Source organism: Taeniopygia guttata, chromosome 6, assembly GCF_048771995.1.
Source record: "Taeniopygia guttata chromosome 6, bTaeGut7.mat, whole genome shotgun sequence".
NCBI lineage: Eukaryota > Metazoa > Chordata > Aves > Passeriformes > Estrildidae > Taeniopygia > Taeniopygia guttata.
The window spans coordinates 3,209,538-3,233,131 of NC_133031.1; the positions used below are offsets into that span (position 1 = coordinate 3,209,538).

A 23,594-nucleotide genomic window follows, 5' to 3' on the forward strand; every position below is an offset into this window, starting at 1 on the left:
GAGGCAAAAGGAGCTCAACACGGGAACTGCAGGACCTCGTACACCACAAGATGGCAACGGAGCAACGCGCTCTGGAGCAGAGGCATCGGGGATGCAGCAGCAGAGCACTGCTGGGCGCTCTCCCACCTCTGCACTTCCCGCAGGGAGCTGCACAAGCCCTCGGGAGGGTTATCCTGGGAAACGCCGCCCTTACACGAGCACTTACTGGAGGAGATCTTGCTCACGGGGTTTTTGGCTCCGTCCTGGGGCACCCGCTGCCCTTTGGTCGTGCCCTGGTCACCGGCATCGACACCGGCGGTGATGCCGGAGAGCTTCCCTGCAGAGAGAGCACCACGATGCCCAGCAGCCACAGGAGGCTGAGGGCACTCAAAATACCTCGGGAAGGTGTTTGGTTTGTTTTATGGGATCTCCTTAAAAACTAAATCCCTTAAGCACCCAGCATTTAAGCTGCTCAAACCCCAGCTAAGATAAACTCAAGGGCACCCATCTCCATCAGCTCATCACACATTCAAACTGCCAGAAAAGCCAAAATCAGCCAATGCCAGGGCTAAGAGCAGAGAAGGGAAATATTTTGGCTGGCTTTTAAGTTTTTTTACTGCCAGCCACATCAGGGATGTTCAAGACAACCTTGTCCACCGGCATCCCTAGTTGATCCCCACCAGCACATGCCCCATCCCAGTGCCTCCTCTCACCCGGGCAGAGGGCCACGTGGCAGCCCTGGATGGCCTCTGGCTTGTCACCCTCGCAGCGTGCGCCGCTGTCACCGCCCTTGCACACCACCTGCCGCTGCTGGACGCCTTCCCCGCAGGTCACCGAGCACTGTACCCAGACAGACAGACAGACAGACAGTCAGCAATGGCATGGGGACAGCCCCCACACCCCCCCAGGATGTGGTGGTGACTGTTCCTCAGGTGGATTTTGATTTCTGATATGGGGTTTCCCTCCCTGTCTCCCAAACCCCCACGGTCTCTGCACAGCGATGCTCTCTCCTCTCTCATTTTTCCTTGTACCCTTATCCCCAGAAGTTTTCAAAGCCAGGCTTGGAGCAGCCTGGTCTAGTGGAAGGTGACGTGATCAAGGCAAGGGGTTGGAATGAGATAGGTTTTAAGGTCCCTTCCAACCCAAACCATTCCAGGATTCTGTGAAAACATCACTGTCTCTTGTACCCGTATCTCCACCAAGGCCAGCCCGGATGGGACCCTGAGCAACCTGGTCTAATGGAAAGTGTCCCCATCCACGGCAACAGGGTTGGACTAGATGACCTTTACAGCTCCCTTTGAACCAAACCATCCTAGGATTCTACTCCATGACCCCTACAAGCCCCTGACCTTCACACCCACCTCCCGTACCCTCCTTCCAGGGGCTTCCTCACCTCGGACCAGGCTCCTGTCCTCCACTGTGCGGGGCAGGGCAGGCGGCCGCAGGGCCGGCGCGTCTCGGGGCGCTGCCCCGGGCAGTATTTGGTGTGCAGGGTGCGGTTGGTGCCATCCTGCAGGCGCTGCATGCACTGCACCGCCCGCGCCTGCACCCCCAGCTTCCCGCAGGAGCGGCTGCAGGCACCCCACTCCTCAGCCACCCACCTGCCAGGGTGGGAACATGGACAAGGAGAAGGCATTTGAGGCAATGCTTATGCTGGGAAGCGGCTGGAAACGCTCCCAACGCGACCCCAAACCCCCCCCTCCATGAGGAATGGGAGCACCTCGGGCCACACAGAGAGGACTTACATGGGCTGGGAGCATTCCTGGAGGTTACAGCGCCTCCGGATTGGCTTTGGCTTCTTGCCATTGTCACAGAAGTTCCTGTGCACCATCCGGCTGTCGCTCTTGCGACGGCAGCCGTACTTGGTGTACTGGATGCCTGAGGGGGCAGAGTGTGGGCAATGAGGTGGTGCGTGTGGGAGTCCCTGCAGGTTCCTCCTGGTCCTCTCCTGCACCCCTGCTGGGATATGTGCCCCCAGATGTCACCACTCAGGTGGGACCCAAGGTTTGCTAAGAATGCTCTCGTGGCTGCTGAACCCACCACGGAGTTCCCCAGGCTGCTGCAGAGCGCAGACAGCCCGTGGAAAATGACCCAGCCCACAGAAGGGGTTTGGACCAGGTGATCTTTAAAAGCTCCTTCCAACCCAAACCACTCTGATTCCCAGAGCACAAGGTGCTCCTCACGATCTGAGGGTCAGATCCCAGTGGCCATATGGAAATGAGGCTTTCACCAGCAAACCTCACGCCTACTTCTGCGCAAACTTTAGGAGTGGTCATTTTTAAAATCACTGTTTCTTGGCTCAAATCCAGTTAGAACAGCCAAGGAATTCAAAAATCCTAGCAGGTCCCCAGGTACACACACACAATCACGCAAGCCTGTTTCTGTATGAAATCCAGCTAAAATGCTCACTTGGACTGCTTTGCAATAATTTCTCCTTGCCAGAGATGCCCAAAGGGGCTCACACACCCTCTACCGTACCCAAGCACCCCCAGGCATGCCCTGTAGGCTGCTAGGAAGAGGAAATTACCTCCTCCACACGCCTTGGAGCACTGGGACCAGCTCTTGAGGGCCCACTCGTAGGAATCCATCTCCTCCAGCAGGACATTGTTATTTCCAATCATGGGCAGCAGGTCTTCGTGGATGATGTAGCGGTACATGAGGCTGCTCCTCACCTCCTCCTCCTGAGGGATGACCTGCAGGCCCAGAGGGAGCAGAGGGGGGAAGAATGATGCCATGGGAAAGGGACCACATGGCAGGGCAGCCTACGCCCAAAACTGGGACAGAGGGATGGATGGGAGCACAGACCTGCCATTCCCCACATATCCAGGGAATCCAACCTCTAATTCCCCACAGACCAGCATAACTAAAATGGCATTTGGAGTCATAAACAATTGCTGCAGAGCAAAATGCAGCAACACATCCTTGTGCCATCCCCTCACGCAGCTGGGCACCCTTTGGTGCTTTTGGCTGGTTCATTCCCTGGATTTAATGACATGCCCTCTTCCTCTACCCACATCCTTCCATCACCTGCCACATACATCACACCTCAGACCACCTCCCCTGTCTGTGACAGTTGTCCCCAACCCCCCAGAGCATGTGCCAGCAAGGCTTACCAAAACACTGATGGCCTCGTGCAGGGGACCACTGGTTTTCAGGCTCTCCTTGCCTTGTTCCACAGTGTATTCCCACTCCAAGCCCATCTCAATGAACACTTGGCTTTTGGCTTCCTGGCCCTTGGCATTCAGGATGAAGTTCCCCGTGGCTTGATTCTTAACAGCTGGAGGAGAAAGGAGGTATTTTCAATATCATTCCCTCTGGTCACCCACTTTGGAGGATGGGAATGACCTACACAAGACCCTCTTTGGTGGGAATTATGAGGAAAGGGTTGAGAAAGTGTGAAGGAGAGGTGGATTAGGGCATGCTCACCAATGCTGTGGGATGCTGGCTCCATCTCTTCTATCTGAAGGTGCCTTGCTCCAGCTGGGATCTCAAACATCTTCAAAACACCTGAAAGGGATGGAGGGAAGAGAAACAGCAGGTTTCCTCCAACTGGACACAGGAATCCAGCTTGTGAATCTGCTTCCAAACTCACCCAGCCCTCTCACCTGGCTGCTTGGGGGTCTTGGCCAGCGTGCCCTTCACCGTCCGGCAGTGGGAATTGTCCCCACCGCAGACCCCACACTTGTCATCCTGCTTCAGGGAGCCAACCTCCTTGTCACAGCCGACGTGCTGGCACCCAGGGGAGGAAAGGACAAGCCTGGGGTTACATGCCTGAGGTGCAGCCTGGGATTACAGCCCTGCAGCCCAGCCCAGGGTTACAGCCCTGCAGCCAAGCCCAGGGTTACGGCTCTGTGGCCCAGCCCATCACTCCACCATCTCCCTTTGCTGCACAAAGGCTTGGTCCCCAGGGGCAAAATCCCGTGCCCCCAAGGGGCTGGGCTCTCTCTTGGCCAGGGGAAGGACAGGGACAGCCCCACAAGAGCTCCTCACCACGCACTCGCCCCGGACGCAGACGCTGTAGGGGTCTTGGTAGCTGCAGCGGGTCCCGTCGTGAACAACCTGGTTCATGAACACCACGTCTCCCGTGCCCTCGGACTGGCAGATCAGCTCACACTTCTGAGCCTCTGTGGCAAAGGAAAAGGAAAGGGGAGAAAAAGAGAGGTGGGGGTGGGAAAAAGAGTTGCGGAAATTCATTACGATGAGTGAAGAGAGAAACTCATCTCAGGTTGTACCCCTGAGCACAGCCACAATTCCAAAGCCCGGGATATTCATGTGGCTGATCTCCCAAGGCTATTTGCAGCTCAGGAGCCTGTACTTTTGCCCAGTACACTCAGGAAATGAAGGGAAGAACAGGACATGCTACATGAGGCTGCAATGCAAGTAGGCAGCTCTGCTCTGGAAACAGGCTGGGAGAGCTGTGGGTGTTCAGCCCCAAGAACAGAAGGCTCTGGGGAGAACTCAGAACCCCTTCCAGTGCCTGAAGAGGCTCCAAGAAAGCTGGAGAGGGACTTTGGACAAGAAGAAAGGCGTGACAGGACAAGGGGGAATGGCTTCAAACTGACAGAAGGCACAGTTAGATGAGGTATTGGAGAGAAAATCTATATTGTGAAGGTGGGGAGGCCCTGGCACAGGTTGCCCAGAGAAGAAGTGGCTGCTTCCTAATCCCTGGAAGTGTTCTTCCAACTGTAAGCTGGTCTAGTGGAAGGTGTCCCTCCCTGCCCACGGCTGCAGGGTTGGAATGAGATCATCATTAAGGTCACTTCCAACCCAGACCATTTTGTGATTCCATGATTTTAAAAAGCTGGCTGCTTGATGTCGGCTTTTTGCACAACAGTTTCCAGCCCAGGAGCTTCCCATCACCCAACACCTGTGCAGCTGGCACAGTCCCCATCCCAGGCTGATGGCCACCAGGGCAGAGTCCTCTGGAGGAATTTGGCTACTGCTCCTTTGCTAGGACCCGCCAGCACTCACCGTCATGATGCTCGTAGGGAAGCCAGGAGTGTTTGCTGTTCTGGTGGGTGTAGTAGGAGTTGCGCTTGGAGCACTGCTGGGCACGGAAATCCTGGTAGGGCCCCGGGCACTCCTCAGCATTGCACACCTGGTACTCGTAGGTGGCTCCCGGGCACTGGCGCCCTCCATATGCTGGGCTGGAAAAGAAACCCAGTGCCCTGTGAGAGAGCTGCAGGGGGATGGTGCTCAAGCCCAGCACAGCTCAGTGCCTGAACACACGGTACAGCTCCTGCAGGAACTGATGTCTCCATCCCAGCCAACAAGGGGAAGAGCCAGGAACCTCTGGTTCGCAGCAATTCCAGTTGGGAAAAGGGAGGGAGGCAGACCCCGGACGTACGGCGGGTGGTCGCAGCTGCGGCTGCGGGATCGCACGCCTCCCCCGCAGGTCCTGGAGCACGAGCCGAACTTGGACCAGGAGCTCCAGCTGCCATCCTGGCTGTAAGGCTGCTCCGATGTCTTCCAGATGCAGTGGCCCTTGAAGCACCACTGGAAGGGAGGAGAAGAAAAGAGTTCCAGACCTCTTCCAAAGCGCCCAGCACCAGTGGAGAGCCCTCCTGCACTCACAGCACTACAGAAACGGCAAAGCACGGGAGGAAGGGGCTCTTCATCATGCCCTCGGACACATCCCTCCCACAGGAAGGAGGACCAGCCCCTACCTTGCCAGGAGAGCACTCGGTCCCATCCAAGGGTGGTCCCTTCTTGGTCTTGCAGAAGTAGGGGTTGTCCGGGTGGCTGCACCACAGCTGCTTGCAGGGGTCGAAGGTGCGGAACTGGGGGCACAGAGCAGCTGGGCTGGGACAGCAGCGGCGAGTAGCGACAGGCTGGTGGCAGCCAGACTGGCTGGGGACCCCAGGGAGGGGGGACAGCGTGGCCATACAGCCCCGTACTCACCGCCGTGCACGTTTTGTACCCCACGCCGAAGTCGAAGCGGCACTGCTCGTCCATGGAGTAATTAATTCCTGGCAGCTCAGGTAACGTGGGCCACTGGTGCTCAAAGGGGTCATCCAGGAGGCAGTTGTAGGAGCTGCAGAGAGAGGATTTCCTTCCATCACCCCATCCCTCAACTCCAGGCCACTCTCCAAATTCATCTACTGAGAAATTGGAATTCTCATGGAATCCCAGAATGGTTTGGATTGGAATGGTCCTTCAAGGCCATAGAGTTCCACCCCCCTGCCATGGGCAGGGACACCTTCCACTAGACCAGGTTGCCCCAAGCCCCATCCAACCTGGCCTTAGATACTTCCAGGGATCCAGGGGCAGCCACAGCTTCTCTGGACAACCTGCAAGGGCCTCACCTCCCTCACAGGAAGAACTTTTTCCTAATATCCCATCTAACTCTCTGTCAGTGGGAGACCATTCTCCCTTGTCCAAAGTCCCTCTCCAACTGTCTCGGAACCCCTTTAGGCACTGAAGAGTCTCCAAGGCCTCCCTGGAGCCTTCTGTTCTTCACGCCAAACACCCCCAGCTCTCCCAGCCTGGCTCCAGAGGCACTCCAGCCCTGGGAGCACCAGTCAGGCTCTGAAGGGAGACCACCCCTCCCGGCTGGAAGGCACATACTGGATGTAGCGGCTGAGCTCCTGTTTGCTGCAGCGGGACCAGTGGTAGCGGTGGAAGGCGGCCTGGACCAGCGGCGCCATGATGCTGCCCATGCTGGTCTCATCGGAGCAGCGGTTGCCCTGGCCGTCGTGCTCCATGCCCAACCTGTGGGAAAATCCCAAGGGATTCGCACCTGCAGCAGCAGAAAGCCCCCTTTGCAAAGAGAGGGGCACCATCGCTGCCAGCTCTGCCCCCAGACTCACACGTGCCCGGTCTCGTGGGCGACGACGAAGGCTGAGGAGAAGCCGTCCTCGTGGTTGAGGGTGCAGCTGCGCAGGGGGTGGCACATCCCCGTCACCGGAGCGTAGCCTGGGGCAAAGACAGGAGGGAAGGACAGAGGAGGAGAGGAGAGAGAAAACCTTTGAGAGAGGAGGGGAAAAATGAAAAATTAAGGAAAAAAAAAAAAAAGCCAAATCCACAAATACATAATCTGGCTTCACTGCAATAGAAGAGAAAACAGAGGGGAAGGTTGAAGAGGAGGGACTGTCCAGGTCACTTGGGTGGCTGCCCAAGGACTGGCTCACCAGTGTGTGCCAAAAGCCAGCAGAGGTTGCCATGGGGCTTGCTGGCACCACTGTGCCCTTGTGCCAACACACCTGTGCAGGCAGGAGGGCAGAAACAGCACCCACGACACCCTGTCAGTGCGGGTGGCCACCGCCTCCCAGCCAGGAATGGCATCCCCTGCATTCTTCTTCATTTAAAACAAATAAAGAAGGAAAGAGAGAAAGAAGAAAAGGCATGAGGTGCTCCCCAGAGCCCTGCCAAAACCACAGCCCTGATCCCCACGGGGCACACCCACACATGCACCCACCCCGGCCCCAGGACCCCAGCCCTCGATCAAGTGCAGTGCAGTGGGGCAGCTGTGGGCAGAGGAATCTTCCCCCGCCCAGGCAGCAACACATCACCTTTTCCTTTCTTTTTCACCTTATTTTTGTCCAATTGAATTAACTTGCTGGCACACTCCAGAATTTACTCCCCAGAGTTTTTTTACGTGTGTTGTTTTTTTTTTAAGGCTGGCCCTTTTTGGCATCAAGGAAGTTAGTGAAGGAAGGACTTAAAGGTCAGAGAGGCAAAAGCAGGGCAGGCCCATGCTGGATAACTGTGCCCTGGGGATTGGCATGCTGGAAGAGGAGAGCTCAGCAAGCCAGGAGTAGGCAGCAGCAGGAGAGGGATGCTGATGAGCTGACCCTACACCCACCCTGGCCAAACCACGGGGTCCACAGAGCCCCCCCATCCTTGTGGGATACTTGATCCACACCAAGTCACTCCCATAATGGGGTTTAACCATAGAGTAATAAATCAAGTCCTGGATAAATAATTTGAAAATATTTTTTTACCCCCATGAAACTTTCCACAAGAAAGAATAAAGTAGTGGGAAGCTTTCTCTACAAGGGGAGGGCAAATTTATTTTGTCTAGGATGAAAACTGGATAAATTCCCAACCAAAGAAGCTGTGGTTGGGAGATGGGACAAAGGAATATGAAAAGGTGGATGCTCACAAAGGCAGTTTTTTGTAAGGAAGACCCCAGTAAGAATTGGAAGGAGTATAAAAGGTTCTCCACAGGAGAAGAATAGCGAGAAGCAACTACCTGGAAAATATTTAATTCTGAGAACAAGCATCCTTCAGCCCAGGCCAGAAAACCCCTCTGTGCCACTCACTGCAGAGGGACAAGACCTCTACAGCAGCAATTAATAATTTACAACCCATCTCTCCGCTGCTTTTCTCTTCAAAGGGCATATTTGGGATAATTTGGTGCCACACTCTTGTTCTTCATTCCACACATCCCCAAGCTTAACAGGGTGTCGGGGATCCACAAGGATTTTGTTTCGGGGAAAATAGGCAAGAGCAAGCACAGTGTTACTACTCCAGCAGCCCAATCAGAAGGAAATTCCCAGTGGATGAGGAGCACCTTGTGCCATGCAGCACAGCCAGGCAAGGACATGGGGACTTCCACAGAAAGTCCTGGAGATGTGTGACAAGCAGAGAGCCAGATCCGTAGGGAAAAAGGGAAGGAGCTGCTGGAAGGAGCACCCCTAGAGCAGGGCTACTCCATTGCTCTCACGACTCCTTCCCACCAAGGGGCAGCCTAGGGAGTCTCCCCCTTCTGCCAAAAAAGGTCCTCTCACCAATGCCTTTGGACACAGTCACTTTGCCAGGAAGGATCTAGAAAAACGAAACAAAAGCTGGTATTTTACTCGTGTGACCTGGATAAGGAGACCAGGGCAGGTCGCCAGCTTGGCACAACCCAAGGTCTGCTATTTGGTGGCCACAGGACCACTGGCACATTGAGGAGGGTTTCCAGCTGGATTTCTCCTGAGGTTCATCTCCTGCTGAGGGAGATCCTTCTCAGGGAGGTAATCCAAGTTAGGACAGGTTTCCTTCTTCACCTTTCCTTCCTCCTGTGCACACCTGGAGGATTTGGGCTATAGATCAGGGTGACAATACCCACCCCATTCACAGCATCGAACGGAGCCACCTGATGGAAATCCAGACCTGGCCAGCAGCGTGGAAAGGAGGAGATGGGAATTTGGAAGCAAGCAGGCTCAGAACTGGGAAAAGTCATCTCTCCTGGTAACACCAAAGCACATGTTTTCCTGATGGAGCCATGAAACACCAGAAGATTTTCCTGAAAATTTTTATTAGCGAGGTCTCCAACTTCTCAGACCACACCAGCACAATCTCTGCACCAAGAGGGTGAGAGATTCCTGCAGTAAAATTTCCTCTTTGGCCCAGGGTTTATTGAATGCTCCCATGTCCAAGAAATAAATCGATATAAAAATAGGCTTTAAAGTCCTCCAGAAGACAGAATAAGTTGATTGATTCTGTGGGGCTTCCTGTGGTATTTCATCTCTTTTTTATCTTATTTTTGTATTTTTAAGGCGTTTTGGGCCAAGGGGAGGACTGGTAAATGAAATCAAAGAGCAAGAGAATAAATAAATAAAGATATTTTATCCATTCAGGCTGATACTCTGGTTTAATCCTCTGTCTCTCTCTTCTTCATCATGTGAAGAAAAAAAAATACCGATTTTTATAACCTTTTTCTGGATCTTGCTGGCCAAGAAACAGACTGTGCTTGCAAGAAAATCCTCTCACCCCTCGCTGGTTTTCCCCCCTCCCCGGCAAACTGCACATACCTGATCGAGACAAATACAGTACCTTGCATACCTGCGGGCCCAAAATCTTGCCTGGTGAGGAAGACGGCGTGGTCGTGGTACTCGGCGTGCTCGGGGTCGGAGCGCTGCTGCGAGTGCGCCCAGCGGCACACCTGCTCCAGGCTCCGTGATGGGTTACCCCGCTCGATCAGGCTCACTGACTGCGGAAAAATGGACAATCCGCTGCTGGGGAGAGCAGGGACAGGCACTGCCCTTCCCCTGCGAGCCAAGGAGGGGTTAGCCCAAGTGGGAGGTAAGAAGCTGCAGGAGGAATTGAAATATCTGCTCCTTATTATTGCCCCCTGGACCTAAGAAGTGATGTAGCTGGACAAAGCACTGGCTTTGGGGAGAATAAATCATCCCAAACAGAGCCTGGCAGTTCCCACCCTGCTGTATCACCACAGCTCCAAATCCCTTCCCCTCCTCAGACCAACCTCCAGCCCAGAGCACAAATGTAACTGGGATGAAGCCAAACGGATTGTTGGCTTTCTCAGCTAGAGATGATGTTCCTGGTCCCATGGAAGCCTCCAAAAATGGGCCAGCCTTCATCCTTATCCCTGCTCCTCAGAACCATCCCTGGATCTCCAGGATGTGTTGAGTTTCTGCCAGCCAAGCATATTTCCATAATAAGGAAGTTTTTTCCCAAGACCTAACCGGTCCTATTTGTGGATCACACACACACAGAGACATCACTATGTTGAGTCATTAACACCCTTGCTAAATCACTTCCTGTGGGACAGGGGCTTGCCCCAAAAAAAGTAGAGAAAATCACATTGTTTTAAAGAAAAATCTGGCTGTTGTGCTTGAACAAGCCTTAAAAAATAAGTGCAGCCTGAGAAACCACAGGAAAACTTCTCAGAAAAGTTTCCCATGCTTTTCCTGGCCATGCCCAAGCCACACGAGAACTACGGGACAGCCAGGGAGACAGACAAGGAGATCTCAACATCAGCTTTTCCTCACTAATGTCCAGATCCTCTCAGTGTGGGAAGCCACCTTTACTCCATCATCTACAGAGCTCCGAGGAAGCCTCTGTGGTTTTCCCCACATCCCAGAGCAAGCACACAACAGAAGATCACAGCCACCCACCGCCTCCCTGAGGGCCTCGTAGGCCAGGGGGCTTATCCAGGTCCTCAGCCCCCAAAAACCAGGCTAAGGAAGGTTCAAATTCACCTCTGCTCAGCACAGTTGTCATCTGGGCTCTGATAGCTGCCACGTTTTCCCAAGGCCGGGCTTACCTAAGTGCTAAATAAACATTAGAGCATCTCCTGCTGGATTTACCTGACGATATCCCACCATGATCATCCTGACCAGCACGATGTTGATGTGGATGCCCAGCGACTCGTCGTGATAAATTTCATCCACCTGAGGAAGGGAGGGAAATCCAACAGGGAAGAAGTTAAAGCCATCCCAGCTCTCAAGCCCCTCCTGTCCTCCATGCTCCCACGTTCCACACCCCTCCAGGCTTGCCAAGACCAGGTGCAAAGATCTCATCTCTCTCCTCCCACTGCAGGGAGGATTTTTTTCCCCATTTTCCCACGTGTAACAAGCGCAGTGCCAACAAGCCGAGTTGGAATAAGCCAAAATTTCCCCAGGAATGGCTCAGATGGTCAATGACATCACCCATTTCCATCAAAGGCTGTGTTTCCTCCACCTCATTTCTCAATGACCCATTGCCTCTTTAGAATATGAATCCTTCAGAGGGATGGAAATGCTCCAGACTCCAGCATCCGAAGGAAAATCAGCTTTTTGATACAATACTTTGCCTCTCCCCAAAGCCAGGGCTTTCCTCAGTCACATCAGTGAGTCAAACCTGACCTATGGCTCCAGAAATCCCAGGAGAAGGCAACACAATGAAGAGAACAGGGAGGGCTCATGAGTCAATGAGATTTGTACTATCCTCGGCTATTAAAAATGACCTTGCAAAGGAAATAACCAGCTACAACCTCTTCCTTCTGCACTTCCAGGATGAATAAACAAATTCTACTCCTAAATGCTACCAAGAGAGTAGGACACCCAGATGGGAAATGGCTCTGAGAGCTGAGCCCAGTGACATGGAGAGAGGCACGGAGTGGGCAACCACAAACCCACGCGAGAGCCTGCACCTCCTGCAAAGCACGTGGAAAAACACAGCCCAGGGAAGAAATACACCCTGATTTCTGAGAATGGGGCTTTCTTTTTCCTAAAAAGCCTCGCAAATGAACAGTTCCACAAATGGGGGTTCACTGCAGAAGTTGAAGAGACTGAATTAAGACAATTTTTAATATTGACTAGAATTCATGTTTTAATTAAAATATACTTTTCAAGCTTTGCCAAAAGGGGGACTAATTTGCCTCAGTTCTATCATAGCCTTCCAGACTAGATGAAGGTTATAAAGTCAGATTTATTGATCTTTTCTATTTTTTCCTCCATGCCTTTGGTGTTTTTCAATTTTACATCAAAGGCTGGGTGACAACTACCCTTTTACTGCTGCCCAAGTCCATGTCAGCCTCTCCCCAGTGTTTTACAAGCCCCCCATTTTCCAGCCTGGGATTCCATTTGAAATACCCACTCAGTCCAGTTTTAAACCCAAAAACCCAGTGTTAACCTTTTCCCCGTGACAACCAATACTCCCATGGGATGCCTCCGAGCCATGCAGAGGGGTAATGCAGATCCTGAGCCTTGAATGCAGCAAAATCGATTATAAAAAAATTAAAATTAATCAATAAACTTCCAGTCCCTCCTCATTAATGCATCCCTTTGAATGCAGAAGCTGCAAGAGCCGTGGGGTATTTTATCTATCAGTGTGGAAAGATAACTCACTGGTCAACCCACCCTCAGCTCATCCCTACTTTCTGTGGGCGAGTTGCTCCTTCACCCTCTCCTTTTTGTACAAATAATGAGAATATGATGGATTTTTTCTGATCCCAACCCTATTTTTTTGGGGATGTGCACAGAAGGGTGGAAGGTCATGCAGTGCTGCAGCTGCAAATGTTACTCAGGCCTCCAGACCCACTGAGGTATGAAGGATCCAGCCCAGCAAGGAGCTGCAACTCCCCAGGGATGTCAGCCTGGGTTTTAGGATGTAGGAGGCTTTGGCATCCGGGAACAATCCCACGTCGTTAGTTTGATTACAAAAATATTGGTAATATGGCAGGGTGGGAAAGAGACGGAGAAATTAAAACCATGCTTGAAGAGATGCAGAGCTGGACCTGGGGGGTGGTGTGGGGAACAGGACAGGAAACACAACCATTTCCTTCACTTTACCAAACCATCACACATTTTCCTTCACCCCCAGCAGAAGCTGGAGCTCCAGACTGAGAGAGGGTAGGGTAAGATGGGACACTGGGAAGGAACTCAGGGAGGTGAGGCCCTGGCACGGGCTGCCCAGAGAAACTGTGGCTGCCCTGTTCCTGGAAGTGTCCAAGGTCAGGTTTGATTGGGCTTGGACCAACCTGGGATGGTGGAAGGTGTCCCTGCACATGTCAGGGGGTAGGAATGGGATGAGCTTTCATGCACCTTCCAAACCATTCCATGATTTTAGGATTTTATGGTCATCCACCCAGTGCTCTGCTGCTTGCTGCCTGCTCCTGAGGACCCCTCAATCCATCAGGATGAACCATGTTCCTGCCTTAGGGACCTCTCTACCAGCCACAACCTGACCTTGCTGTGACTGGGAGCATCACGTGGAGCAGCACAGACCTCTCCCTTCCCAGGTGCACAGGATATTTTGGCAGGATGCTCAGTAGATCCTGCTGTATTATTCCGAGACGGGATTTAATTCCATAAATCTTCCTTATAAAGCAGTGCTAAATCCCATTCTCCTCCAGCTCGCAGGGTCCTGGTACTCCCTCAGTGTGGCACTCCATTTCAACCTCTGAAATGAAGAGTTAACCTAAAGCCCAGCACCTGTTTAGTCCAGGGTTTAGGCAGGGATCTGCACCTAAATGATACCAGCTCAGCAGTGACCTTTAGGGTTAATTCAGAAAGCAGATGTGAAACCAAACTGCCCAAGGCTACAGACTTCCCTTCACAGCCAGATATAAATTATTGATTGGCAGGGGGGAAAGAATCATATCAAAAGGACTTAGTGCTGGCTGCTGCAAGGGCTGTGACCCTGCAGGCCCCAAATTTTGGGGCAGGGGAGAACATCAGCAGGGCCCCAAGTGCTCCAGTGCCTGTGGAAGAAGTGGTGATGGAGCTGCAGGGGCTGAGTATCACCTTGGAAATGGAAGTTCACCTGGAGAGCAGTTTGCAGGCTTGGCACAACTCCCCCTGCCCTCTGCACATGCCATTAAGCAAGTCAGTGTCTTCAGAAAAACCCCTTCCCCCAAAAATATCTGTTCAGCAAAGGGTTCCAGTAAAAAAGACCTATTTTTATATGAAAAAAAATATCCCTGAAGCCATGGGATAAAGATCTTATCCCTTTCATCCATGCTCAGCCTGTTTCACACCATCACCTGGGAAGAAATGCTCTCCTCTTTCATTTAAAATGGAATTTTCCCCGCTATAAACAGCCCAGCCCTTAAGTTTCACTGTAATTTAAGGACAAACCAGCAGGAACAACCACCCCATAGGACTCCCCCAAACCCTGCAACAGCAAGGAGGCAGTGGCATTGCTTTATGGTGAAAGGAATGTTACAACCTGGGAGCAGGGCAGGCTGCCTCCCTAAATCCCTGCAAACCTCTGGCCAGCCCCGAGTCTGCAGCCCCAGACGCACGATCCCGACAGCAAAACCGCACTGGCAACGAGGTCTAGACCTTGCTGTTCTTCAGGGAAGGAAAACAAAGGGAGAGACACGAGAAGAATTTGCCAAACCAGCAGAATAGCTGACATTTCAAAACGCCAGGATCGCTTACTCGGAACAGCCAAGTCATCTTTAAACTCCTTTATTTTATTCCCTCGCTCGGTTTTCATGCTGGTGGATTCACCCCGAACCTCTTTGCTGGGGCTGGGGGCTTAGGAAGGGAGGGGAAAGTCCCCCTTAGTACATTTTTGGGCTTGCATAATGCACAATGTCACCTTCACCTCTGTGAGGGCTGACCCACATTATCTGTGGGGAGGGACAGAGGAAGGGGAGAATTGTTCTGCAGAGCAAGGCTAGATTTGATCAGAGCACTCTAAAGAACAAGGTACATTGTCCCAAAAAAATAGCAACACACGCATAACGTACATTCTCTCTACAGGGAAAACTGCATGGACATATGAGAAACATCAGAGGTATTTTTGTTAATATCAGTTAGCAAGGAAGTGGCTCATAAACCCCTCACCTAAGAAAAAAACACACACAGGTTAAAATTAAAGCTGAAGGTTTAATTTTTGTTCCCAACCCTTCTCTTCTGTGGGGTCTCAGTAGCACTCTTTGTTGCTCTGCCCTTGGGAACAATAATTTCAGCTGGAGCCAGGCAAGTCCCAGCCTGGAGAGGGCTCTGACTCATGGGGTTTCCCTAGTAACCCAAAACAATGGGAAAACACCAAGAACCTTTGCATCCTTAACCAACTCATGGGCAATATCAGACAAAAGCCCAGGAACCCATTTGAGGCCAGGGCCAGGTTTAACACAGCCATAGCTTGGCTTCTCCCCTCCAAGTGGAGCCACCCCAAGACTTGAAGGATCAGGGATGAGCAGCAGGAAGTCTTGTGGAGAAAACCAAGAAGCCCAACACCCTGAAAGCAATAGACTGGAAAGCAGAGCCAAACACTGAATATTTCCTCTCCTCTTCCTTTTCCAGGGTGCTGGATCCCCTCCTGGTTCCCAGCCCTTGATCTCAGCAGCCACCATGGCTGTGGGATCCAAATTTTCCTTCTACAACATCACAATCCCTGCCACAGGCAGCAAGCAAGAGAGCTTTGCAGAGCCACCACATCACCAAACATTCATCCCAAGAGCCCAACAGACCAGTTTTGGTTAGGTGGACACAGCAATGCCCAGCTCAGAGCAGAGATACACTCAGCAACTGATGGCAGAGGGGCAGTTGTGCCTTTCCCACTCACTCCAACCTGACCCCAAATTCCTGGGCAGCATCTGAGCCAAGGAGGAAAGGAAAGGCTGGGAATGCAGGCTGGAAGCTAGCAAGGAAGGCAGCCTGCCTGCAGGGAAGCTCTTAGGTGCACAAAAGGAGCAGTCATCCTCACATCAGTTTCCCGGGATGGACACAGAGCCTTTTACTGAAAAGCATCCACATTCCTGGCAATGAAATAAGGGCTGCAGGGTTTGTTTCTTTTCATAAAAAAACCTCCTCCGTGACAAATCATTTACCACTGAGTTCCTAATAAAGGGTTTTGTGTCTTGGGAAGAGCCCCGGGACCCTACCTACAGCAGCGCTGGGAAGGGATACATGTCCCACTGCTCCCTCGGCACTCAGTGGAGACCTCAGGAAAAGCCAGGAAAGTTTCTCGTTGCTTCCAAACTCGTTGCCCCCTTTCCTTGGGATTTATCTTGATAGGAGAGCTCCTAGACAGGAAACTTTCCCAGTATTCCCTGACGTACTCCAGCCCAGCTCCTTAAGTCCTTTCCTCGTTGGAGGGCTGGCCAAGCCTCCCATCCTTCTTCCCTTTGCCTCCATCTAATGGGATTAATGTTCAGCTGTGTGGTCCCAGCAGGCTCCTCCCCGCCAGCCCCCCGGCATCCTCCTCTCTCCCTCCCTCTGCCACCCAGGCCAGAAAGCAGAACTCTTTTTTTTTCTGCTGAATCGGGTGTTTTAAGGCAATTTGAGCCGCTAAGGAAACGAGGCGGCGCCAAGGGAAGAGGAGGCGGACGGAGGTCACGGCAAAGCTGGAAAGAAAACGCACTAAAAGCCAGAAAGAAAGAAGGGGAAGGGGGTTGGGGGGGGGGGGGAGAATATATAGAAGGAAATAATACTTGGGGTAAGTATTTGTTGCCTGTCTTATCCTGGGGTCCCCTTCCCCATTGAATAGGCAGCGGGTCCTCCCTTCTCCCAGCGCAGCATCCCGCGCATTCACTCCCTGAAAAGTCCTGCCTGTGGGGTAGGAACCATGAAATGAGCCTGGAAACCCACCTTTTGATTAGAGCTGACAATCCCCGGGCGCTCAAACTGGCCATCCTGGCCCCCCCTTCCCCCCCGGGATTGGAAAGGAAAAATGACATCATCTCCGACCCCCAGAACGTGGGAAGAGCCAGAGAGCAGAGCAGGGAACCCTGCGGCTTCCCCCGGCAGGAGGATTTAATAGACCAAGGGGAGAAATGCTTGGAAAGTGAATTTAAGCGATGCTGAGAGCATCGGACAACAGGCATTGGGATAACGTGCCAGAGAATAAAACACTGTGATGAAGATGTGTGCTTCCTCACAATTTTCCCTATTCAGGACCAGCCACTTCACTCATCCTTCACCCCATCACCCTTAATGCCACAAATCCTCCCCCACTATGTTTATAATTTCCCCTTCGTTGCCAGCCATATGGCAGAAATAATGCCCAAACCAACAACCAAGCACCCAAAAGCATCTTTATAACTTGGCTATTCCAGAGCTCGTGGAGCTTTTTGAACATTTTTCACCACTGTGTCAAAGAACACTTAAAGAAAAATAAATAAACAGAGGTGAGGATAAAGCATGGAAAACAAAACAAAACTGGGAGAGAGAAAGAGATACTTGAGCATAGACCTTATTTGCAGACATTCAGGTGCTGGAGGAGCAAACCTCCTCCAGGATGACTGGATGAATAAATATTGATCCTTCCACATCTCTCAGGACTCAGGGAATACGGATGTTTTTATCTTAGAAAGGAATAAAAAGGGAACCAGCACAGGCTGCCCGGTGCCTCGGAGTGAGGAAGGGTGCAGGAACTGTAAAGCTGCTCTAAACTGCTTTTCAAACATATCCTGAATGGTTATCCAGGTGCACAGGTTTCCAAAAAGCTTCTAAAAAGCTATAAAAATATTTTCTCTATGAACAAATAGTATTCAGAATAAATGCAAAACAAATTACAGCTATCATAATTTCTAACTAAGGAAGCCATGGCCATTCTCTTCTCTAGCATTTGCTGAGACTTCAGTGATGAGGAGGAAACATTTTCAGCCAGGAGAAACTTCTGGACTCAGGTGACAGACAGTGACAACACCAACATGCCAGACCCTGCCATTGGGTCTGAACTTCAAAGGGCTCTGTTTTCTATCCCTCCAATTCCCACAGCTATTAAACACCAGAGCCAGCTGTGTGAAGGCACAGCCCTTCCTGCAGCACTGCTCCCCCTCCCAAACCCATTTCTTTTCCCAGGATAACAGATTTGCAGCATCAGAAGAGCACTAAACCCAGGGAAGGGTGGGATCCACATCGCCCAGAGCTGAGCCTTACTATGTTCATGAGGGTGAGGACGTAGTTCTGGACGTGCTCCTTGCCATGGAAGCGCACAATGGAGTCATCCACGGCCAGCAGCACCTCGATGTTGTAGTCATCCTTCCTGGCGTGGCGCCGCTTGCGCTCCGCGTCCCCCAGCCGCTCCGTCATCAGCTCCAGGGAATTTGGGAGCTCACCCACCTGCACACCGGGCACTGGGCAGGAAAAGAAAGAGCCTTTGAGGTGATTTGACTCTACGGTGACGCTCCACAGAAGTAGAAATTCAGTAGAAAACCAGATACAAGATTTGACTCTAATGGGATATTGAGCTCCAGCTGGTTGCTGGTCCAGCTCACTCTGCGGTGGGGAAATGGATCTGAATTGTGAAGACCAACACTAAAAGACATGTTAATGATTAAACTCAAGAACCTTAAAGGTTTTTTCCATACTAAATGATTCTATGATCTAAATCAAGGCCACGTTTCATAGAATCATCACAGAATGATTTGAGTTGGAAGGGACCTTAGAGATCATCCTGTTCCAGACCCTACCATGGGCAGGGACACCTTCCACTAGCCCAGGCTGCTCCAAGCCCCATCCAGCCTGGCCTTGGACACTTTCAGAGATGGGGCAGCCACAGCTTCTCTGGACAACAACTTCCAGTGCCTCAACACTCTCACAACACAGGTGATCAAAGCAAGACTGCAGCACCTCCAGCTCAGCATTTCCTTTCCTTCTTCTTGACTTTAGCAGTTAAACTGAGATGCACAAGGGCTCGTGGGAGGGGAAATCCTCTCCCCACGTGAAATATTTATTACCAGTTGCTAGGAAAGACTGGATTCCAGCAGCCCCTACCTTCAGGATGGAGGTCGTGGCGCGGCTCGGCGCCATCCTGCCGGATGGCTGAGCGCCGATAGACCACGTGGGCCCTCCCGTGCTCCTCTGTGTCCTGCTGGCCCCTCTCCAGGGGCTCAATGAAAAACTCGTTGCTGTCTGTCCGAATCAGGCCAGCCTGGACTCCACAAAGAAACAAGGAAAAGCGGGGAAAAACGATGTGGTTTTATATAAGTGTAGTGGGACACACACACTCAGTAGACTCGTTAAGGATTGATGCAGAGCATGCACAAAGGGGAAAGGCATCCCAAATAATCTTGTTTTGATCCTACTCCATGACACCAGGATGGTTCTAATACCATATTAATTTATGAAAACCCTTAATTTCCTCTGTAGATGGGCAAAAAAAAAAAACAGTAGGGAAAAACCAACCAACAAAAAAAAACCAACCCGGCTGCAATTCAATTTGTGTCTTTATATGGCTACGAAACTCTGTTCTGTCTCATCCATGAGCTGTGCTGGACCCTGAACTCAGGGATACAAGGCTGAAGGGGCTCCCAAGACACTCCTGAATCTCCCTGAACCCTTCCCATTCCATTCCCACAGTGCCTTTAGGATATCTGCCATTCCACTGACACTACGAGCTGCAACAAGAAGGAAGAAAGAGAAACCATTCCCTCTGCCCCATGAAGTACTTGGGAATTAACACAGGGGAATCCTGTTGGAGCAGAAGCTGGAAAGCATTACAACTCCACCTCCCAAACACAGGGAAGATGAATGACAGGGCAAACATCGCTGGAAGTGTTGTCCTGACTACCAACCTGCTCCTAATTAACACCAAGCTCCCATCAAATCCCCCTTACATCAGCCTGAGCGCTCACACCCCGCAGCGCCGGCCAGCTCAGACCTCGGGCAAGGAAAAGGATCACCAGGATTTGGCTTCTCTCTCACGGGCAGTCCCCCCAGCTCGGCATTTTTCCCAGCTCCCTGCATGGTGCACGCGTGTGCTCCTTCCTCCAGAGCTGCCCACTGTCGAAGAGCTGCCTGGAAAGCACCAGCAGAACATACGGATCTGTTCTTGGAGCAAAGCCTTCAGCAGCGTGGACCTACTGGAATCCTTGTCTTGGGGTGTTGGAATGGGTCTCATCAAACAAAAGAGAAGTAAAATATTTACAGAGCTGTATTTTGGACAGAGGCTGTGGCTCTTCCAAACCCACCTGGCTCTTTGGGTCCCCTTCGTGTTCACATCCCATTGGGTTCATCAGGCAATGGCCAACCTGGCTCTGTTGGATTCCACCAAATTTCCTGCTCCACTTGGGTATTATTAACTGCTTAACTCCACTGCTAAGTGGGCTTTTGGCTGGTTTTGTTTTACCTCCTTCCTGAGGAATCCAAGTCCTTGCCTGACACACATATCTTAGGTTCTTCCCACAGAAAGAACCAGGTCAAACCAGGGCAGCCAGGGGTTGTGCCCCCACCCTCTCTCAGCCAAGGAGATGAAGAACACAGCCAGGTTTAACCAGGAGCGCCGGGCAGGGTGGGGGTGATGAGGCAGAGAACAAGCCAGGGAGTCAAACCACCAGTCAGGTCCAGTGATGGTTGGGCAAGGCCATGATGATGGGGCAGGGCACAGAAACACGGAATCCTTTAGGTTGGAAAAGCTCTCCAAGATCATCAAGTTCAACCATTGAGCCAGCACTGCCAAGGCCACCACTAAACCACATCCCCAAGTGCCACATTTATACATCTCCTCAGTCCCTCCAGGGATGGGGAATACAAGCTGTGCCAGGGCCTGACAACCCCTTCCATGAAGAAATTCTCCTCATTTCCAGCTCTGAAACATTGTTCTTTGTTATACAATAAGAGAAGGAGCAGAAGCCACCCGTGCCCCAGGAGGACCTCTTCTGGGACACCACTACCCCCTCCCAGCCCTGCCACAGAGCGTTTTGTTTGGGACCAGGCACCCCAAAGCCGGTTGATGGGTTTAGGGCCAAAGCCGGGACTTGCTGAGTCAGGCAGCTGGAGGAAAGCCGTGCCGCCGCACCGGGGCAAGGCTGGATTAAAACATGAAAGAGCCTGGTCCCAAGCCACAGTCCACTTGGGTTTGAGCTGCTCTACAGCTCGTGACTAATTATATCTGGCTCAAGGAATAAAGCAGCCCAGACTTTCTCCCAAAGGCAGGATGCAACGCGCTGCCGACTCCGGGGACAACTGACGGCAAAGGGGATAACGCAGGGATTTCTGCTGATCAGAGCAGCCCAAGAAATGGAACAGAAGCTGCAGTGGTCACCCTAGCATTCACAAAACTAAATTAAAAAACCAAAACAACCCAAAAAACATCTATGCAAGAGGCATGCGCCAACCTGCCTGCTCACAAAGAGGAGCTGCTCAGGTGGTATTTCAGCATTTTGGGAGGGTTGTAACAGTAGAGAAGCAGCAGAAAAGGTCAGATGCCACCCAAAAAGTTCCACTCGGTTTTTTTGGGGGCTTTTTCCAAGAGCTCAATCCCATCCTCAGGGATCAATTAGCCATATGCTTCCCACCCTTGATTTTAATTTGGTTTAATAAAACCAAATCTAATTAAATCAACTGGGGGGACTATTACCACTGTTTTTCCTAACATGAGATGCTGTCTGCAGCTGTCAGAGAAGGTACTCCCCAACTAGAAAATGGCCCTTTAAAGAGAATTCCACTGGAAAGAGGGAAACATACACCAAACTCACTCCTGCTAGCTCACAGAGGGTGAAGTGTTTTCCCCAGCTCTCCTGTGCCTCCCCAGGCTAAGGCAGAGATGAACTCCTGCCTCACTAAGGGGGACTCTCGAGGACCCTGAGTAAGGAACTCCCCCTCCACTGCTGAGTAAAAACCTCCAATTCCCACAGGAGTTCAGGAAATTCTGACAATTAATACAGCTGAGATGTGGAAAAATTAATAAAGCTGCTGTACCCGACCAGGGAAGCTAATGAGAGGGGGAAATCCAACTGGGTGCATAGTATGTATATTTCCTGTAAGATTTACACATAATTTGGACAAAAAGTCCTAGAAAACCAGGCAGTGTGAACACAGACACCATGGATAACAGCGCTCCCCCTTCATCCAGGGGGCATCAGGCATGGTCCAGAGGTGCTCCATCACTATTTTCATGCTTCTCTGCAGCACAGGCTTTTCAGCCCAAACACTTTGCCTTCCTTGACTCCTTTTCCCTGCTCTTCTTACCAAGATGAGAGGTTTTTGGGGTGGCTACAGGTCAGGCTTTTCCAGGTGACCCGAGCCAGGCCTCAAATGTAGCTCCTGGTGGAATGAGGACATGAAGACACACTCAGCACTAATTACTTAATTGGGTTTTCAGCCCAAATAGGGCCTGGTTTGCATCTCACTGTCAAAACTTGGGATTATCACCTGGGAGAAAAGCCCTCATATCCATATAGCACCCACACCAGCTGAGGCCAGTGGGATCTATGTGACCAAAGGGACATCTCACACCCTTTTTCTCCCCAAAATTAACCCTACAGCTCAGGAACTGCAAGGAAAATCCTGAAAGTCCAAGCCATCATTTTTTCAGTGGGGTATCATTCTGGGGGGGCTGTTTCTCCCTCTGTTCCCTATTAATTACTTTTTCTGAGGGCTTTTGTGTTCTGCTTATCTGCTGCCACCCATCTGAAGCAAGCCAGCGCCAGGGGGATGGAAAACGCTGCCTCTACAGTTTGCAGCACTACGGCAAATCACCCCAGGGAAAAGCCAGGCACACAAATATGATGTCTGTGTGGGTGATAATCCTTCACCCATCCCTGCAACCAGCAAAGCAGGAAGGAAGCAAGGTCGACCACACGCTGCTAAAGCCAGTGGGGAAAAATGTGGGATGCCTTCACTGCAGCGAGACGCGTCCGCCGGCGGAGATTTCTGCTAACGCTGCTTTACCAGTCAGGAATTTGGTGGCTTAGATCAGCTTTGAAATTATGATATGGGCAACAGCACCTTCCCAGCCCGGTACGAGACACCCTTGCAAAAAAGGAAAGGCCAGATTCCCACGTGTGGATGCCCACAGCGAATGGCAGCCGTGGAAGGTGCCGCAGCTTTGGCATCTGGAAAAAGGATGGGCTCGCCTACATGGCTAAATATGGATTTAGGAAAGACTTTGGGTGGACTCTCTTTTTCAAGAGCTGGTTCATGGTTCGGGTTTTGGTGGTTTTTTCTTCCTCTCCTCCACTCCCCCCCTGTTATTTATAATCTCAGTCTCTGTTTATACACAGCCTAATCTCTTTGTGTGCACAGCCCTCACCCACAGCATCCCAGAGCTCTTCCTCTGGCCAGGAACCACAGCCAAGCACGGCCCTGCGCCTCCCACGTGCGCTATACCGGGATGCAAAAGCCACAGTCCCCTTCCGACACTCGTGGGCAACTTCCAGCAAAAGTTCACAGGAATTCCAGGCTCCTTGCTTATGGAAGAGTTTCCTCCAGCCCATCAGCAACATTCCTGACCACGTTCGTCCCTCCCAGATGCTCTGCTGCTTCTCAGGTCGTAAACATCATCCTCCCATCCCATCCACACCTACAATCAGGTTTTGGTTCCATTTCTTGCTCTGTTTCCTAAACCAAGCTCTTTTCATTGTTTTTTGGGAATCCTCTTGATCTCCCCGCTCCTTCAAAGTAGGTGGATCTTGAGCAGACTGAAGATGTCAGACTCACTTAAGCCCAAGCCAGAAAACCCATGGAAAAAACAAATCAACTCTATCATAAGGGCAAGAGAGCCAA

General features: G+C 51.6%; 1 protein-coding gene across 1 annotated transcript in view; it reads right to left on the minus strand.

Annotated features, from left to right (window-relative positions):
- ADAMTS14 (ADAM metallopeptidase with thrombospondin type 1 motif 14) overlaps positions 1-23,594 on the minus strand; it is a 29,872-nt gene that overhangs the window by 3,241 nt on the left and 3,037 nt on the right. The window contains exons 3-21 of the mRNA XM_030275700.4: positions 18,864-19,020; positions 18,027-18,223; positions 11,016-11,099; positions 9,742-9,898; positions 6,789-6,894; positions 6,547-6,690; positions 5,881-6,013; positions 5,646-5,759; positions 5,327-5,475; positions 4,951-5,126; positions 3,970-4,103; positions 3,585-3,708; positions 3,406-3,486; positions 3,093-3,256; positions 2,507-2,672; positions 1,725-1,857; positions 1,373-1,580; positions 693-819; positions 206-316 (exon numbers count right to left, since the gene is read on the minus strand). Coding sequence (XP_030131560.4) covers positions 206-316; positions 693-819; positions 1,373-1,580; positions 1,725-1,857; positions 2,507-2,672; positions 3,093-3,256; positions 3,406-3,486; positions 3,585-3,708; positions 3,970-4,103; positions 4,951-5,126; positions 5,327-5,475; positions 5,646-5,759; positions 5,881-6,013; positions 6,547-6,690; positions 6,789-6,894; positions 9,742-9,898; positions 11,016-11,099; positions 18,027-18,223; positions 18,864-19,020 — 2,665 coding nt within the window. The remainder of the gene's footprint in view (positions 1-205; positions 317-692; positions 820-1,372; positions 1,581-1,724; positions 1,858-2,506; positions 2,673-3,092; positions 3,257-3,405; positions 3,487-3,584; positions 3,709-3,969; positions 4,104-4,950; positions 5,127-5,326; positions 5,476-5,645; positions 5,760-5,880; positions 6,014-6,546; positions 6,691-6,788; positions 6,895-9,741; positions 9,899-11,015; positions 11,100-18,026; positions 18,224-18,863; positions 19,021-23,594) is intronic.